The sequence below is a fragment of the Symphalangus syndactylus genome, chromosome 10 (genome assembly GCF_028878055.3).
Source record: "Symphalangus syndactylus isolate Jambi chromosome 10, NHGRI_mSymSyn1-v2.1_pri, whole genome shotgun sequence".
Lineage (NCBI taxonomy): Eukaryota > Metazoa > Chordata > Mammalia > Primates > Hylobatidae > Symphalangus > Symphalangus syndactylus.
In genome coordinates, this window is record NC_072432.2 from 102,583,015 (window position 1) to 102,602,776 (window position 19,762).

The 19,762-nt window shown below is 43.9% G+C and overlaps 1 protein-coding gene across 6 annotated transcripts in view; it reads right to left on the reverse strand.

The window, feature by feature from the left end:
- PPP2R3A (protein phosphatase 2 regulatory subunit B''alpha) overlaps positions 1 to 19,762 on the reverse strand; it is a 221,423-nt gene that overhangs the window by 101,333 nt on the left and 100,328 nt on the right. For all 6 annotated transcript variants that reach the window (XM_055295334.2, XM_055295333.2, XM_055295337.2 and 3 more), the window contains 2 exons: positions 12,874 to 12,948; positions 308 to 394 (listed from right to left, as the gene is read on the reverse strand). In XM_055295334.2, the coding sequence (XP_055151309.1) occupies positions 308 to 394; positions 12,874 to 12,948 (162 nt within the window). The remainder of the gene's footprint in view (positions 1 to 307; positions 395 to 12,873; positions 12,949 to 19,762) is intronic.

The following is a 19,762-nucleotide window of genomic DNA, read 5'->3' on the forward strand; positions in this document are numbered from 1 at the left end:
CTATTGTGAAGCCTTCTCTGTACGTTTTATCCATGTCTACGGAATTTATCAAGTCAGGTTTAGTGTCTGTCCACTTCACTCTTTTGCTCCAGAGTGCATGCCTTCAGGCAGAGATCCCTTATTATTCTCTCATTTTTACCCCCTCACCCAAAACATTCCAGCGTCCCACGACAGGTATTTGATAAATGCTTAATGACTGAAAGTAGTGACAGTGCTTTGAATAGAGTAAGCACTCAAATATTTGTTAAATAAAGTAAGAAAATTATCTAAATTGCTCATTACACATGAATTCCAATGAAAGGCATACTTGCAAAAAGTTGCTTTTTCTTATCTCTGTCGAAGTAATTTTTCCACTCCAAGATCTGTTGACTGTGTAGAATATTCTCTGAATAACCTGGTTCCAAAAGGAAAATAAAACCAAATAAAAACATTAAAGATCTCCACTACTTTCTCAAAGGCCATCTTATGAACATACTTGGGACCAATTTAACTTTTAGCTTTTTGATTATGTTAAGTGTAATTCCTAGTAAAAATGAGCACTGTATTTTTAAATCTACATCTATATATTTTGAATTTGCCTCCGTACTTCCAAGAAGAATAAAAAAACATTCTCTGCTCACAAGTCTTCACTTCCCAACTGCCTTCACATCACTTCTTTTGTTTACCTCTAATTTATACAGTGATGCCTGATTCAAGTAATGCTTATAGGGCTCAATGTTTTGGGAAGGCATATGAGGTGGGAAGTATCTGCTGGGTTGGCCTAATGATTAACTGGTCAGAAGGATGGCTATCAAGGTGGTGTGATTCAAGAAGGCCTTATTCTGGTTATTATAGCCTTATTCACTTGAGTCTTGAAGACTCTTGGTCTTCTAGACTCTATGGAAATTCAAATACATCTGGGATAATTTATATCCTAACTTTTATTTGGGCATGAACATCTTTGTTATTAGCTGGTGTTTTAATGGGTTTAGCAGAATTGCAACTCTGGAGAAAACCTTGGATAGAATGGGAGAAGAGGAGATAAGAAGCAAATGTGTCTAGATTGAGGATGTGTGTGCTGTGGTGTAGGAGAAGATCAGAGAAGAAAGATGGAAGCTGCAATCCTGGAGGTAGGAGGTCACACTGCATTCTTAACAATTTTACCTGCAGTCATTCCTACCCACTTCATTTCCCTTTCACTGATTATTTTTCTTCTCCCAAAGGAAGCAGCGGTAAAAAGAGCAATTTAAGCAGCTTTATTTTTTTGGGTGGGGGGTGTGCATTCTGCTTTTATTTTGATAGTCTAATAATACAGAAATCCTGTATCTTTGGTGGTTTTATCATGGAAGAGATTAGATCTCTTTTTCAAGATATTTTGGTAAGAGAAGAACAAATAAGGCAAGATATTTGGACATCTTTCTCAATAGTAGGCCTAATGAGGAACTAAACCACCTTTCTTTTCTGGATTCTTCAGCAGAGAGAGTGATTCTTCAACTGTTCTGAACAGGGAAAAACTAGCATCAGGATGAAGGTCTAGATTTCAGGTGTCCAGCACTCACCACCCCCCCCTGCTATCAGTGCTAACCCCTCTGACCCTACAGAATTGAGCTCAGGCCGGGCGCGGTGGCTCACGCTTGTAATCCCAGCACTTTGGGAGGCCGAGGCGGGCGGATCACAAGGTCAGGAGATCGAGACCATGATGAAACCCCGTCTCTACTAAAAATATAAAAAAAAAAAATTAGCCGGGCGTGGTGGCGGGCGCCTGTAGTCCCAGCTACTCAGAGAGGCTGAGGCAGGAGAATGGCGTGAACCCGGGAGGCGGAGCTTGCAGTGAGCCGAGATTGCACCACCGCACTCCAGCCTGGGCGACAGAGCGAGACTCCGTCTCAAAAAAAAAAAAAAGAATTGAGCTCAAGTGCCACACTCCATGGGAGGCCCCAGGACAGGGACTGACTAGAGCTCTGCCTTGTGTGCTCCCACTGCCACCTGAGCCTCCTTTAGCTGTCCCTGTGGTTACATTCCAAACACTGGTGCACCTGACCATCATCACCTCCAAACAGTAAGAAACCAGGTCTTTCTTCACTTGCATTCCAGTAACTTATATGATGCTTTTTTTTTTTTTTTTTTTTTTTTGAGACGGAGTCTCACTCGGTCGCCCAGGCTGCAGTGCAGTGGAGCAATCTGGGCTCACTGCAAGCTCCACCTCCCGGGTTCACACCATGCTCCTGCCTCAGCCTCCTGACTAGCTGGGACTACAGGCACCCGCCACCACACCCGGCTAATTTTTTGTTTTTTAGTAGAAACGGGGTTTCACCATGTTAGCCAGGATGGTCTCGATCTCCTGACCTCGTGATCCACCCGCCTCGGCCTCCCAAAGTGCTGTGATTACAGGCGTGAGCCACCGCGCCCGGCCACGGTGCTTTCTATATATCAGGTGGTCCATAACTGCTTGATAAAATAATGAGTTTGAAAGTTGCATAACAAAGATTTTTGTATTATCTTTGTGTTAGAGAAATATGGGTTGGCTTCATAACTATTTGAAGAACTCTACTCAGAGTTTTGCATAGCAGATGAATGTCAACCCAAGAAAAGTCTCTAATTAGTATTTCACATATATCAGTATTTTTGTCTATTATTTATAGATAGAATCATATATAATGTGCAAAAACCACAAAACAGTTACAGGTGTAACTATATTCAAAATGATTGTGAAAGATGCTACTAATGTAGTAATGTTTAATCTTGAGAAAAAATAAGACTAGAGTGTAGATGTGATCAAGATCTGAGTGGCTATTGGGCGGAAGAAGAAGCTGACTTGTTTTGTGTTGCACCAAAGGGAAGAATTACAACTGCTAGACAGAAATGCATGTATACTGAAATACTTCAATATAAGGAAGACTTCCTAAAATTAGCCCTATAAAGCAATGAGTTTGTATGAAGTGGCTGGGTTTCTTTTTACCGCAAGTATTTAGGAAGAAGTTGACAGGATTCCTGAATTAGGTGGGAGCTGGGACTAGGCAATGCCTAATTTCTCTACTGGCCCCAACCACTCAGACCCTGAGGTCACTGAGGACAGAGAACATGTCTTACTCAATATTGTATTCTTAACACTAGCTTGGTGGAAGTTCATGTAAAAATGATGGAGGATTTTTAGCACAGAAATTTTATGTATGAAAATAAACATTAAGAATTTCATTTATCGGCCGGGCGCGGTGGCTCACGCTTGTAATCCCAGCACTTTGGGAGGCCGAGGCGGGCGGATCACGAGGTCAGGAGATCGAGACCACGGTGAAACCCCGTCTCTACCAAAAATACAAAAAATTAGCCGGGCGTGGTGGCGGGCGCCTGTAGTCCCAGCTACTTGGAGAGGCTGAGGCAGGAGAATGGCGTGAACCCGGGAGGCAGAGCTTGCAGTGAGCCGAGATCGCGCCACTGCACTCCAGCCTGGGTGACAGAGCAAGACTCCGTCTCAAAAAAAAAAAAAAAAAAAAAAAAAATTTCATTTATCATAATTCCATGTCCCCTCTCTCAAGTTAAAGTCAATTTCAATATATACTATTAAACCACATTTTTCTGTTGAAGATTTTTGTCCTTATTTCTTGATTCTGAATGTAAATTTATCTTAAAGTAAGAGTTTTCTATCTAAAATTTATATTTATATACTCAAATACTTTATATTATTTATGAAATTACTGTTAAAAATTATAAAACTTTATAATCTGTATCCATTTGTGCTTATTTTTCTCCTCTTCTTTTTGAATTTTTAAAATCTGCAAAGAGTTTGACTGTCAGGCATTTCCTATTTTTAGCCTGTGCTAACCTACTTATCTAATACTATAAAACAATGTATTTGTATTCCATTTTTCCATAGCCTAAATCTCCGTATTCAGTGGCCACACTTCATCAGCACATTTGTTGGTTTCCACATCACTGATTCAGCACTTTAGATGGCTGAGGCAGGAGCACCATCTAGTGGTGAAGCATGTAGCTGCTGACTCTACATTAATTATTATTGTTTTTCTAACTGCTCTCTTGCAGGTAAATAAAATTCATCGTCATTTAAAATATCAAATAAAATTTTAAAATAAATCATAATTAGAATAACTATTTTCTGCTAGTGAAATAAATGAAATTTGACCACTTTTCACCAAGGGATCTTTAGTCAACTTGACATATAGGTTAAATTGTAAGTCAGTTTCCTTTCTTCTTGGTTATTGAATCAGAAACCTCTAATTCACAAGTATAGGTCACCAGGAATGGAAATGTTTGATGGCTCTGTATTATAGTTTTTGACAAATGAATTAAATACAGACATGGAAGTTACAAATAATTTTTACTATGTATGTGTACAGAAGAACAAACTCCAATGCTGGAAGCCTGGCTCTCACTTGGCAGGAGTGGTGAACAGATTTCCTTTTTTTTTTTTTTCGAGACGGAGTCTCGCTCTGTCACCCAGGCTGGAGTGCAGTGGCGCAATCTCGGCTCACTGCAAGCTCCGCCTCCCGGGTTCACGCCATTCTCCTGCCTCAGCCTCTCCGAGTAGCTGGGACTACAGGCGCCCGCCACCACGCCTGGCTAATTTTTTTTTTGTATTTTTAGTAGAGACGGGGTTTCACCATGGTCTCGATCTCCTGACCTCGTGATCCGCTCGCCTCGGCCTCCCAAAGTGCTGGGATTACAAGCGTGAGCCACCGCGCCCGGCCTGGTGAACAGATTTCTAATTCACTCTTTGGTTAACATGGCTCAGAAAAATATTTCCTCATGGTCTTCTGTAGAGTTAGGACTTTAAAAAATATATCTAATAAAAATATTTTTTTTCTCTCTTAAGAGGAAAAGTTTTCAAGGGGGAGGAGTTGGTAAGCTCTTAGTGTGAGCAGTCTCCACTATAGCTTAGTCATCTTAGGAAAATCAGTACCTTGTCCTCCACAAGGAAAATCCTGGCATTTCAGCTTATAGTGGTGGATTCTGGCCAATCAAGATACTGAATATATCACTAAGACACACCATCGGAGCAAGCCACAGAAATATCTCTACTGCCAGCACCAGTGTCATAAAGAAGTATTTTAAATCTCATCGCTTATTTTAAAAACTCAAGTTAGCACTTCTTTCCTCAAAAATTGGCATATGTCGGTTTGGATAAGCAAAACCTTTTATTCACTGGCAATTTTTGCACAGCATGCAAAACTGAACTCAAGGGCTATGATTTGCTGGTATTTCTAATTTTCATTTTCATTCAATATCAAAGGCTTATTTCTCAACTGCTAAATCTTTTTGGAAATAAACAAGAATACAGACTGACTTTAGGTTCAATCTCTTTTTTGGGTAATGATGTCCTTCTTTGCTGTACGCATAGCTGGTGGTCTATCTTTCCAGTCTAAAAACAGCTGACAAAATAATTAACTAAACAAATAGCCTTTTCCTCTAACATAGATTTTCAATGATACATAGAAAATAACTTTTCTAACTTTCTAACTTTCCTTCATCATATATATACCTCACATAAGCTAATACTTGAATCATACTCTGTGTCAGTGGTTTCTTCCAAATGCAAACTGAAATAACTGAGTAACACTAGCATGCAAACATATTAATTGTTCTTCTATACTGTATGCCACGAAGATTATTTAACATTCAATAGAGTCACATGGTAACTGATTTTGCTTTTTCTGAGATATCTGTCATTAATTCTGAGGCTGATCCTTATGTGTTTTTTAGAAATAGTGTGATCTTAACTGTTTTTGCTGTGAGCAGGGTAGAGAACAATGCCTTTTTAATTTGGTCACTTTTATGTCTAACAACAAAATTAATTTCATAATAGAAGGCCTTATTTTACATTTGTTCTAAAAAAACTCACTGTACTCTGAAATGCAACAGTTTCAATGACTTCATGCCATTATTTGACCAAGTTTCATAACAGAAAAGGCACTGAGGAGAAGATAACCAGTCTAATACAATTCTATTTCCAGATAATCGTTTTTATACTTTTTATTTGCCCTTTTTGTGAGTTTATCATAATGGCAGTTATTCACTTATCTCAGTACATATTCACATGAAATGTTCCCAATTAGGTCTTGTTTACTATTTATGTTATGGTGCTGTTTTGAGTTGCCATATTATCATCATTTTATCACAAGTATTTTACACTTAAATGGCTAGTTCTGAGTAATGGATTCACTTTTGTGCATTGGAGATAAAGCAGCATAATGTTAATAACAAAGTGAAATTTAACAAATGTAAAGTTACATACAAATGCCATGAACATATTACAGCAGAGATAATTAACTGTACTCTATTAATTCACCAGTGTAGTTCATTTTGTTCAACTATTATTAACATGACACTATTTCTTAGAAAATGTGAATTATATGTGAACAAAATGGTTTCATGGCTTTTTACTCTAAAATCATAAAACTTCCTGGGGTTGGCTGGGCGCGGTGGCTCATGCCTGTAATCCTGGCACTTTGGGAGGCTGTGGCAGGCAGATCATGAGGTCAGGAGATCGAGACCATCCTGGCTAACACGGTGAAACCCTGTCTCTACTAAAAATACAAAAAATTAGCCGGGCGTGGTAGCAGGCGCCTGTAGTCCCAGCTACTTGGGAGGCTGAGGCAGGAGAATGGCGTGAACCTGGGAGATGGAGCTTGTAGTGAGCCGAGATCGTGCCACTGCACTGCAGCCTGGGTGACAGAGTGAGACTCCGTCTCAAAAAAAACCCAAACAGACAAATAAAAACCAAAAAACTTCCTGGGGACTACTTGCTAGATGACCAAATACCATCGAATGTCCAAGTACTTAAAAAAATATCAAACTATGTGTTGAGAACATGAAAGAAAAAAAAGAAATATCAAACTAGAAAACATAAAGAAAACTTATTTCCATTTTATTCTTTTGTTCTTTAATATCTCTAAGAATACATGCCAACAGTTTGGACTAGTTTATTTCTAAGATCTTTTCTAACTCTTTTTTTTTTTTTTTTTTTTTCTTTTTTTTTTTTTATTAATTTTTTTTGCATACAAAAACAATAAACATTTTCTAAAAATACATACAAACAAAAAGATGCGTATCAAACATATTAGGAAGGTTGCACATGGGAAGTCGGGGAATAGAAATGGGGGTGGGAGTTAAAATAAATGAGAGAGGGACTTTATATGGATCAGTGATAATAACTCAATCCTCTATTTGACAAAGAAGAGGGAGAAGGAAGAGGAAGAAAAAGAAAGTGGGATAAAGGATCAGAAAGGGAGGAAAATAGAAAAAATTAGAGTATGACTCCAGGGTAGACCTGTTTTGTTGTCATTGAGTTGGTTGGTTGGTTTGTCTGTTGTATTCTTCATGTTTCGCCAAGTTGGCCAGACTGGTCTCGAACTCCTAGCCCGAAGTGATCAACCCGCCTCGCCCCCCAGAGTGCCGGGACCACAGGCGTGAGCCACCACGTCCAGCCCCCACATTGCTTCTGGCCTCCGTGGTAGACCTCCCAGACGGAGCGGCCAGGCAGAGGAGCTCCTCACTTCTACCCAGACACGGGGCGGCCGGGCAGAGGGGCTCCTCACTTCCCAGACGGGGCGGCCAGGCAGAGACGCTCCTCACTTCTTCCCAGACGATAGGTGGCCAGGCAGAGGCGCTCCCCACTTCCCAGACGATGGGTGGCCGGGCAGAGGCGCTCCTCACTTCCCAGACGATGGGCGGCCGGGCAGAGGCGCTCCTCACCTCCCAGACGATGGGTGGCCGGGCAGAGGCACTCCTCACTTCCCAGATGGGGCAGCCGGGCAGAGGCGCTCCTCACCTTGCAGACGATGGGTGGCCGGGCAGAGGCGCTCCTCACCTCCCAGACGATGGGTGGCCGGGCAGAGGCGCTCCTCACCTCCCAGACGATGGGTGGCCGGGCAGAGGCGCTCCTCACCTCCCAGACGGGGCGGCCGGGCAGAGGCGCTCCTCACTTCTTCCCGAAAGGGCGGCCGGGCAGAGGCGCTCCTCACTTCTTCCCGGACGGGGCGGCCGGGCAGAGGCGCTCCTCACTTCTTCCCGGACAGGGCGGCCGGGCAGAGGCGCTCCTCACCTCCCAGACGATGGGAGGCCGGGCAGAGGCGCTCCTCACTTCCCAGATGATGGGTGGCTGGGCAGAGACGCTCCTCACTTCCCAGACGATGGGTGGCTGGGCAGAGGTGCTCCTCACTTCCCAGACGGGGCGGCCGGGCAGAGGCGCTCCTCACTTCCCAGACGGTGGGTGGCCGGGCAGAGGCGCTCCTCACCTCCCAGACGATGGGTGGCCGGGCAGAGGCGCTCCTCACCTCCCAGACGATGGGTGGCCGGGCAGAGGCGCTCCTCACCTCCCAGACGGGGCGGCCGGGCAGAGGCGCTCCTCACTTCTTCCCGACGGGGAGGCCGGGCAGAGGCGCTCCTCACTTCTTCCCGGACGGGGCGGCCGGGCAGAGGCGCTCCTCACTTCTTCCCGGACGGGGCGGCCGGGCAGAGGCGCTCCTCACTTCCCAGACGGTGGGTGGCCGGGCAGAGGCGCTCCTCACTTCTTCCCGGACGGGGCGGCCGGGCAGAGGCGCTCCTCACTTCTTCCCGGACGGGGCGGCCGGGCAGAGGCGCTCCTCACTTCCCAGACGGTGGGTGGCCGGGCAGAGGCGCTCCTCACTTCCCAGACGATGGGTGGCCGGGCAGAGGCGCTCCTCACTTCTTCCCGGATGGGGCGGCCGGGCAGAGGCGCTCCTCACTTCTTCCCGGATGGGGCGCCCGGGCAGAGGCGCTCCTCATTTCTTCCCGGACGGGGCGGCTGGGCAGAGGCGCTCCTCACTTCCCAGATGGGGCGGCCGGGCAGAGGCGCTCCTCACTTCTTCCCGGACGGGGCGGCTGGGCAGAGGCACTCCTCACTTCTTCCCGGACGGGGCGGCCGGGCAGAGGCGCTCCTCACTTCTTCCTGGACGGGTCGGCCGGGCAGAGGCGCTCCTCACTTCTTCCCGGACGGGGCAGCCGGGCAGAGGCGCTCCTCCCTTCCTCTCGGATGGGGCGGCCGGGCAGAGGCGCTCCTCACCTCCCAGACGATGGGAGGCCGGGCAGAGGCGCTCCTCACTTCCCAGACGATGGGTGGCTGGGCAGAGGCGCTCCTCACTTCCCAGACGGGGCGGCCGGGCAGAGGCGCTCCTCACTTCCCAGACGGTGGGTGGCCGGGCAGAGGCGCTCCTCACTTCCCAGACGGTGGGTGGCCGGGCAGAGGCGCTCCTCACTTCCCAGACGGTGGGTGGCCGGGCAGAGGCGCTCCTCACTTCCCAGACGATGGGTGGCCGGGCAGAGGCGCTCCTCACTTCTTCCCGGATGGGGCGGCCGGGCAGAGGCACTCCTCACTTCTTCCCGGATGGGGCGCCCGGGCAGAGGCGCTCCTCATTTCTTCCCGGACGGGGCGGCCGGGCAGAGGCGCTCCTCACTTCCCAGACGGGGCGGCCGGGCAGAGGCGCTCCTCACTTCTTCCCGGACGGGGTGCCCGGGCAGAGGCGCTCCTCATTTCTTCCCGGACGGGGTGGCCGGGCAGAGGCGCTCCTCACTTCCCAGACGGGGCGGCCGGGCAGAGGCGCTCCTCACTTCTTCCCGGACGGGGTGCCCGGGCAGAGGCGCTCCTCACTTCTTCCCGGACGGGGCGGCTGGGCAGAGGCGCTCCTCAGTTCTTCCCGGACGGGGCGGCCGGGCAGAGGCGCTCCTCACTTCTTCCCGGACGGGGCGGCCGGGCAGAGGCGCTCCTCACTTCTTCCCGGACGGGGCGGCCGGGCAGAGGCGCTCCTCACTTCTTCCCGGACGGGGCGGCCGGGCAGAGGCGCTCCTCACTTCTTCCCGGACGGGGCGGCCGGGCAGAGGCGTTCCTCACTTCTTCCCGGACGGGGCGGCCGGGCAGAGGCGCTCCTCACTTCCCAGACAGGGCGGCCGGGCAGAGGCGCTCCTCACTTCCCAGACGGGGCGGCCGGGCAGAGGCGCTCCTCACTTCCCAGACGGGGCGGCCGGGCAGAGGCGCTCCTCACTTCCCAGACGGTGGGTGGCCGGGCAGAGGCGCTCCTCACTTCCCAGACGGTGGGTGGCCGGGCAGAGGCGCTCCTCACTTCCCAGACGGTGGGTGGCCGGGCAGAGGCGCTCCTCACTTCCCAGACGGTGGGTGGCCGGGCAGAGGCGCTCCTCACTTCCCAGACGGGGCGGCCGGGCAGAGGCGCTCCTCACTTCCCAGACGGGGCGGCCAGGCAGAGGTGCTCCTCACCTCCCAGACGGGGCGGCCGGGCAGAGGCGCTCCCCACCTTCCAATTGGGGCGGCGGCCGGGCAGGGGCTGCAATCCCAGCACCCTGGCAGGCCAAGGCAGGCGGCTGGGGGGTAGAGGCTGCCGCGAGGCCAGACCACGCCACCGCACTCCAGCCCGGGCAACACCGAGCACTGGGTGAGCGAGACTCCGTCTGTAGTCCCAGTACCTCGGGAGGCCGAGGCGGGCAGAGCACTCGGCGTCAGGAGCTGGCGACCAGCGTGGCCAAGATGGCGAATGCGTGCCTGCATCCAAAGGAGAAAAGGCAGGCAGCGGTGGCGCGCGCCGGCAGTCCCAGGCAGTCCGCGGCGCGGGCAGCAGCAAGCCGAGTAGATTGTAGCCTGGGCCAGAGAGGGAAAGAAAGAAAGAAAGAAAGAAAGAAAGAAAGAAAGAAATAAAGAAAGAAAGAAAGAAAGAAAGAAAGAAAGAAGGGAGGGAGGGAGGGAGGGAGGGAGGGAAGGAAGGAAGGAAGGAAGGCGATCTTTTCTAACTCTTAAGAGTCTAAATTATGCTGTTAATACGCCCTGAGTTTTCAGTACAGTCAATATTCAGAACCCAATAATTCTCTTTGGGATTGCAGCCAGAACTAGTGTAGAATTCTTTTTTTTTTTTTTGAGACAGATCCTTGCTCTGCCTCCCAGGCTGGAGTGCAGGGGCAAGAATCTCGGCTCACTGCAACCTCCATCTCCTGGGTTCAAGTGATTCCTGTGCCTCAGCCTCCTGAGTAGCTGGGACTACAGGTGTGCACCACCACACCTGGCTAATTTTTATATTTTTAGTAGAGACGGGGTTTCACCATATTGGCCAAGATGGTCTTGAATGTCTCACCTCAAGTAATCTGTCTGCCTCGGGCTCCCAAAGTGCTAGGATTACAGGTATGAGCCACTGTGCCCGGCCTAGAATTCTTAAACATGGATAATTTCATGTATTCACTCAGTACATATTGATTGTGTGTCTATTATATGCCAGGGAATATTCTAGGTACTGAGGATACAGACAAAGTTCCTGCTTGTATGGAGCTTATATTATAGAGATGGAGATGGACAAACAAAAAATTAAATATCAGATGACAGGAGACAGACAAACAAAAAATTAAATATCAGATGATAGGAGCTAAGAAGAAAAATAAAGCAGGACAAAGGAATAGAGTGTAGGGGGAGGGGGCAGAGGAAGAAGGGTTACAAAAACAGAGTGATCAGGGAGGGCCTCACTAAATAAGGGAACCGAGCAGGTATCTGGATGAAGTGAGGGAGTGACAATGTGGAAATCTGTAGGAAGAACATTCCAAGCAAAGGAAAGAGGAAGAACAAAGCATGTGAGGCAGAAGTGGGTTTGGTTTGCTCATGGTGGCTGAAGCAGAGTAAGCAAACTAGTGGGAGGTAGGAGATAAGATGAGAGAATCGGGGTTGCCAGGGTATGGGAGGATTATGGAGAACCTTGGCAAGGACTTGGCTTTTATTCTATGTGAGCTGGGAAACTACTGCAGGGTTTGAGCAGAAGACTGACATGATGTGGCTGATTTTTTAAAAGAACAACTGTTTGCTTTGTGGAGGCTAGACTATGGGGCAATTAGGGTGGTGACAGGGAGACCAATTAAAAATAAACCAAGTTTGAAACGAGGGCGACAGGCCAGGTTGATTGTGGTAGAGGTAGTTTAGTAGAGTGTCACGGTTAACAGGAAAAAAATAACTTCTGAGATTGTCTTAGATAACAGTGACACCTTCTGGCTCAAATAAAATCTTACAAAGTTTTATAGTGACGTAAGAGAGCCAATGCAAAAGCACTGAATGAAAGATAAAGTTCCTACAGGAGAAAAAGAAAACAGTATTTTGTAACTCGGCAGGACCTAACATATCTTTGGCTAACAAACTGTACCCTAAGTATAGGAGGGTGGTCCTCAGAGGAGACTGCCCTGTTTAGCTGAGGAATCTGAGCTACATGCCAGGGCCATCTCACTTGAGAATGTGTCTGGTGAATGGCCCTGGGGCTGGTCTGTGGACTGTCCCCAAAGATAATGTGGGAGCTAGAGCAGAGTGCATGAAATGGCTACTCCATGCCCTGTGGGCCTGTGTGTGCTCACTCATAATTCCTGGCCTAACTGGGACTGACCAAATGAGGCTGTGCCTGACAAATAGAGAGTGCGAGCTCCTCACAAAATGAGGTTGTGATCATGTTGTTTTAAATTCTTACATCGTTTTCTGATTACACACAAGCTATTTTCTCATTATCATGTCCAGTTCTAACTTTGAGGTACTAGAGACCAATCTTTTTTTCTGGGACAGGGACAGGCTGTTGAAAATTCTTTTCAGTCTTATTTGGAAATGCTAAAGATCAACTGGATATCAATATTCATAACACAGAAAACGATATGCCTCATAAGACCAGACAGAAGGAATATATTACTTTAATTTTGTAAGTATTGGGCACAAACAAGAAGGAAAATAGATAAAAATGAAGAAATTATGAATTCAATTTTATTTTACCTTCCTTCCACTTAAAATAATCATTATAACCCATGTGACCTTTTGCATAGATACTTGAAATTCTGGATAGCAGATGGTAATAAAAAGGTGACTTATGGAGTTATATTAAGAAAAAAGATGACTCAGCCTACCGTGGTGATGTAGCGGGAGTGGAATTCTGGAGCATCTTTCAGGAACGTGAGACCAGGGTGGGTATCCACCACATCCTGAAAAAGATCAAAACCAAAACTAAATTAACAAACATACAAAAATTATGCCTATAGAAGTTTTTCCTTCCTGTATGTTGCCAGTTGAGCAAACCTGCCATTTTAGAATAATGAATAATGCACTTAAAATTTAATTCTTTATTAAATTCAAGTTTCATTATAAGCATACTTATGTGTGCTTTTCTGTATACACAGTATACTTCAAAAAAAGTTGAAGTTTGATTTTAGCTATGTTAGGTAATTTGTGAATCAAATGTCTCCGAGGTATGTACTGTAATTCTAACACATCAACAGCATATCAAGGCAATTCATCCCACAGATTATTGTCGAGGTATTATGTAAAGTGTATTTACACAGAAAGGATGTGGTGGACAGTAGATGCAAGCCAATGAAAATGATCCTCTTTCATAATCTAAAAACATGGGAAATTCTTTTTGGAAAAAAAAAAGCAGCCATGTAGTCAAGTAGTTTGAATCTGTCTTTGTTAAGCTGTGCAAGCCAGTTAATGCCCATCAGATTTTATCATAATTGTGTGGATAAATCATATCTCAAATTAGAATTTTATTTATTTTTACATCTTTAATCTTGTTCTCATTGAAGACTATTGGAATATTAAAACCTTAAAATACTGTTTTTGTTTTCTAATTAGATTTTTAAAGCATTTTGAATAAGCCCAGAGGATCTAATAGAAATAATCACAATATTAATTAACTAGAGGAAATAGCTATGCCATTACAGATATAATCTATTAATTGGCTTGTCATCAACAGACAGACATCAAGTATATCTCTTTTGTTTCTTCAGAGCAGTTAGCTATAATACTTACCAATATATAGTCTCAAACCAATGGACTTATTTCTTTAACTTTTTTAGGGATTATTATTATACATATTACATAATTTTTATTTTTTGAGACAGAGTCTTGCTCTGCCTCCCAGGCTGAAGTACAGTGCTATGGTCTCGGCTTATGACAACCTCTGCCTCTCCAAGTTCAAGGGATTCTCATGCCTCAGCCTCCTGAGTAGCTGGGACTACAGGTATGTGGCACCACACCAGGTTAATTTTTGTATTTTTAATAGAGACAAGGTTTCACCATGTTGGCCAGGCTGGTCTTGAACTACTGGTGTCAAGTGATCCACCTGCCTCGGCCTCCCAAAGTGCTGGGATTACAGGCATGAGTCACCACGCCTGGCTTTTTATTTGGAAATAATCTTATACTTACAAAAATTATTATAGAAAAATTTCCTATGCTCCTCTCCCAGTTTCCCTTAATGGTAACAAGTCACAAACAATAGTATAGTGATCAAAACCAGAAAATGAACATGGACAAGATATTAAACTACTCAAATCTCACTAGTTTTTCCACTAATGTCTTTTTCTGTTCCAGGATCTTACACTGCATTTAGCTTTTGTGTCTCACTGGTCTCTTCCAATCTGTGAAAATTCGTTAGTCTTTCCTTATGATTTTGATGCTTTTAATGAGTTTTGGTCAGTTATTCTGTAGAATGTCTCTCCATTTGGTTTTGTTTGATGTCTGGTCATGATTAAGGTTACATATTTTTGGCAGGAGAACCACAGAAGTGATGAGTCCTTTTCAGTGCATCACTGGGCATACATAATACAGAGGGTATGTGATGTTGGTATGTCTTCATTTGGTGATGTTAACTTTGATCACACTTAGTTCAAGTGGTGTCTGCTGCGTTCTCCACTGTAAAGTTGCTATTTTCCCTTAACAATTGATAAATATGGAGGCAGATGCTTTTGAGAGTGTCAATATCCTATTTCTCCTCAAAATTTCTCTGATTCATTTTAGCATCTATTGTTAGATTATGCCTGCAACATTTACACTGTAGTGTTTACTTAATAGTGATTTTGTCTCTATTCCGTCTACATTTCTTAACTGGAAATCTTCTATAAGGAAGAGCTGTCTCTTCTCTCCTATTTACTTTTTTGAGACAGAGTCTTGCTCTGTCATCCAGGCTGGAGGGCAGCAGTGGTGCGATCTCAGCTCACTACAACCTCCACCTCCTGGGTTCATGCAATTCTCCTGCCTCATCCTTCCGAGTAGCTGGGATTACAGGCGTGTGCCACCATGCCTGGCCTATTTACTTTTTTTTAACAGCGCAGACTCATGGGTATTTATTTCATTCTATGGGTTATAATCCTATACTATCATCATTTTGTTGCTCAAATTGATCTAGCTTTGGCCATTAGGAGCTCCTTCAGGTTGGCTCCTGTGTTCTCTTTTTATTTTTGTAAATGAGACAGGGTCTTACTGTCACCCAGACTGGAGTGTAGTGGCTCCATCTTGGCTCACTGCTACCTCTACCTTCCAGGTTCAAGTGATCCTCCTTCCTCAGCCCCCCGAGTAGCTGGAACTACAGGTGTGTGCCACCATGCCGAGTTTTTGTTTTTTAGTAGAGATGGGGTTTCACCATGTTGCCCAGGCTGGTCTTGAACTTCTGGGCTCAAGCGATCTGCCTGCCTTTGCCTCCCAAAATGTTGGGATCACAGGCATGAGTCACTGCGCCTGGCCACCTGTGTTCTCTTGATACGCCCCTGTGTTTTTATGGGGACTTTCATATTTTCTGGCATAAGATGACCCATGTTTATCTTGTATTTTCCTTGCCCCAGCCCTGGTATACCAACCTTTTTTCTAAGAAGCCCTGGTTCCTTTCATTGGAGAATGGTATTTGAAACCAAATCTGGATGTGAAAGGTGCCCATTACTACTAGAATAGTATTTCACTGTGTACATCACTACATTTTCTTTATGCCTTCATTCACTAATACTTAGGTTGATTCCACATATTGTTCAGCTTTGGTTAGTTTCCTCATCTATTTGCTGATCAGTACTCTGCTGAATACTCATGGAAGAACTTCTGAAGATCTCTGAGGATTGTTCTCCATGCAGTTCTCTCCTCTTTGGTACTCTGTCCGGAGAATTCTAGTCACTTTGGTTCTCTTAGACCCTTAGGCTCTGTCTCCTAAACTCAAGGAGTCCACTTAACTCAGCCTGGGTTTCCCATTCTTGCACTATGACTAGAAAACTTTCTCAAGGTGGTACCCTCTCTCAATCATAAGACTCACTTTGTTTCTCTCAGGAATGAAATCAGTCGTTTGTTGCCTGATGTGCACCATCTTGAAAACCCATTGTTTTATATTTCCTGTCTGTTATTTTCTGTTGTTTCAAGTGGTAAGGTAAATCCAGTCCCTGTTACTCCTTCTCGGTCAAAAGTGGCAAATCTATTGATTTTTCTATGTTAATTTTATTTCCTCCTACTTTAATATTTTATTGAGTTAGTTTTATTACTAATTTTTCTGAATTTTCAAACTTTACTGTCATCTGCAACAAGATACTTTTACTTCTTTAACCAATCTTATGCTTCTAATTGTTTTCTCTTATACAATTACTACAGTAAAATGCTGAATAGTAGTGGAGATAGTGGGCATCCTTGCCTTGTTCCTGATCTTTGTTGAAGTGCCTCTAGTGTTTTCGCATTAAATAAGATATTGGCTTTAACACTAAGGTATATGTATTTCGTTGTGTTAAGAAAGTATCTAAAATACAGAGAAATTTTTTTCCTTATATAAAATATGACACTAATAAATGATATGGTTTGGATCTATTTCCCTGCCAAATCTTATGTTGAATTGTAATCCTCAGTGTTGCAAATGGGGGCCTGGTGGGAGGTGACTGGATCATAGGGTGGATTTCTCTTGAATGATCTAGCATCGTCCTCTTGGTGTGGTCCTCGAGATAGTGAGTTCTTGTGAGATCTGGTTAAGTGTGCAGCAACTCCCCCACACCTTGCTCCTGCTCTCGCCAAGTGAGATGCTGGCTTCCCCCTTGTCCTTCTGCCATGATTGAAAACTCCCTGAGGCTTCACCGTACGCCGAGCAGATGCCAGCACCATACTTCCTGTAAAGCCTGCAGAACTGTGAGCCAATTAAACCTCTTCTCTTTATAAATTACCTAGTATCTGTTATTTCTTTATAGCAATGCAAGAACAGCTTAACACAATAAATATCCTAATAATAAAACAATCTTGCCTTCCTGGAATAAATCCCACTTGGTCATGGTATATTGGTTTGGTAATATTTTATTACCTTTTATCATTAATCTTGAAGCTATATTTGTTTGTTGAAGCTATATTTGTTTATAATTATAAAATATTTGTAATATTTTATTACCTTTTATCATTAATCTTGAAGCTATATTTGTTTGCAGTTTTATTCTCTGGATTGTCTTTTCCTGATTTAGGTATCAGTGTTATACTTGCTTCATAAAAGGAGTTTGAAATTTTCCTTCCTTTTCAATACTCTGAAATAATTTATGGAGCATTTGAACTACCTGGTTGTTGAAGGTTTGGTAGACTTCTCCTGTAAAACTACCTGGGCCTTGTGCTTTTTTGTGCAGTTTTGTAATAAATATCTGTATTTATTCTATAAAAGCTAGTCCATTTGATTTACCTTTCTAAATCAAATGGAGTTAATTTGGGTCATATGTATTTTCCTAGGAAACTGTCCATTTCATCTAGGTTTTCAAATTTATTTTCCTAGATGTCTGCAAAGTAGACTTTCCTGATTTTAAAAAAGTTTCTTCTGGCTGGGTGCAGTGATTCACCTGCAATTCCAGCACTTACAAGGCCAAGGCGGGAGGGTCACTTGAGCCCAGGAGTTCAAGACCAGCCTGGGCAACACAGCAAGACCTTGTCTCTATAAAAAAACAAAAATTAGCTGGGTGTGGTGGTGCACATCTGTTGTCCCAACTACTCGGGAGGCTAAGGTGGGAGAATTGCTTGAGCCCACATAGTTGAGGCTGCACTGAGCTGTGATGGTGCCACTGCACTCCAGCCTGGGCAACAGAGCGAGATCCTCCTTGTTATTTCTTATTTTGTATATTAGTGTATTCTTCCTTTTTTCTTAATCAAATTAGTCAGTTATTGGTTTTTGTTAATATTGTCCCATAACCAAAATTTCAATTTATTAAAAGTGCTATTGGTTTTTTATTCTCTGCCTTCTTAATTTCTGATCATTACTGGGACTAGGTGAGGGGTACATAAGGCTTTCTATACCAGTATGTATGCATTTCAAAATTCTCCATAAAACTTAAAAAATTTATATATACACACACAGTATAAAGTCAAGGCATATACAAGCATTTATATAAATAAACATTCTACTAACCTATCCCACCCTTCCAGCTTTAGCCCCACTTCTTTCCAATCATTTACACTTTTAGGTCTTTTGCTGGTTACCTCTATAACCAAACATATATTTAATGAAAATGTAATTAAAAACTATATTATAATTATTATTTTATCAACTTTAGAAAATATTGATTCTTTGCTAGGAAACATGTGGCTTTAGCTCATTTACTCTCCTATCCTGATATCTGAGGTTATGATGTTCAGTTCTTTGGTTGATTATCTTTGTAAGCTGCAAAACTTGTATTTATCCATCTAATTTTCATTCATCTTAGTTCCTTACTTTCCTTTTACATAGGATAATGGCAACCCATCCTTATTCTCTCTTCTTCTCCCTCTCTTTTACCTTCACATTTTATTGGCAATATTTTGACTTTTATGTTGTGCAGGTTTTTTTCATACTGTTCTACAACCACAATAAAATTTTCTATAGATTATCCACACAGTGATTTTAGATGCTATAAACTAAAATGTTTTTGTGATATTTTGATTATATAAATATGATTGAATGTTAGGTCAGGCAATCTATGAGGAATGTATTTCATTGTGTGTAGGTCCAGCATCAGGGTCTTGGAATGTTCAAAGGAGACTGTTTCTGACAATGAGGTTAAACTGTCTTTTCTAACTGCATCAGCTGTTCATAATCATGCTATATTTTATTCTGCTTCTTGTTTAGATCGTGGCTGTCTTATATAGTTTCTTCATTTTTCCTGGCATTTCTAATTGTTTTTAACTTATTTTTTTTCATGAAATTAGAAGTCATTTTTATTTACACAAAAATTATGGAAACAATTTTCATTAGGTTTGATGAGTTTCCTTAAGCTGGAAAGCTGAACACAACCATTTCCTGACATATCCACAAGAGAAACAGCCTGAAACACATTTGAAAAACACATTAGTATAGAACCCATGCACCCCTCCAGGGTCTTTTTTTTTTTATATACTCTAAGTTTTAGGGTACATGTGCACAACATGCAGGTTTGTTACATAGATATACATGTGCCATGTTGGTGTGCTGCACCCAGTAACTCGTCATTTAACATTAGGTATATCTTCAAATGCTATCCCTCCCCCCTCTTCCCACCCCATGACAGGCCCCATTGTGTGATGTTCCCCTTCCTGTGTCCATGAGTTCTCATTGTTCAATTCCCACCTATGAGTGAGAACATGTGGTGTTTGGTTTTTTGTCCTTGCGATAGTTTGCTGAGAATGATGGTTTCCAGCTTCATCCATGTCCCTCCAAAGGACATGAACTCATCCTTTTTTATGGCTGCATGGTAGTCCATGGTGTATATGTACCATATTTTCTTAATCCAGTCTGTCATTGTTGGACATTTGGGTTGGTTCCAAGTCTTTGCTATTGTGAATAGTGCTGCAATAAACATACGTGTGCATGTGTCTTTATAGCAGCATGATTTATAATCCTTTGGGTATATACCCAGCAATGGGATGGCTGGGTCAAATGGTATTTCTAGTTCTAGATCCCTGAGGAATCGCCACACTGATTTCCACAATGGTTGAACTAGTTTACAGTACCAACAGTGTAAAAGTGTTCCTATTTCTCCACATCCTCTCCAGCACCTGTTGTTTCCTGACTTTTTAATG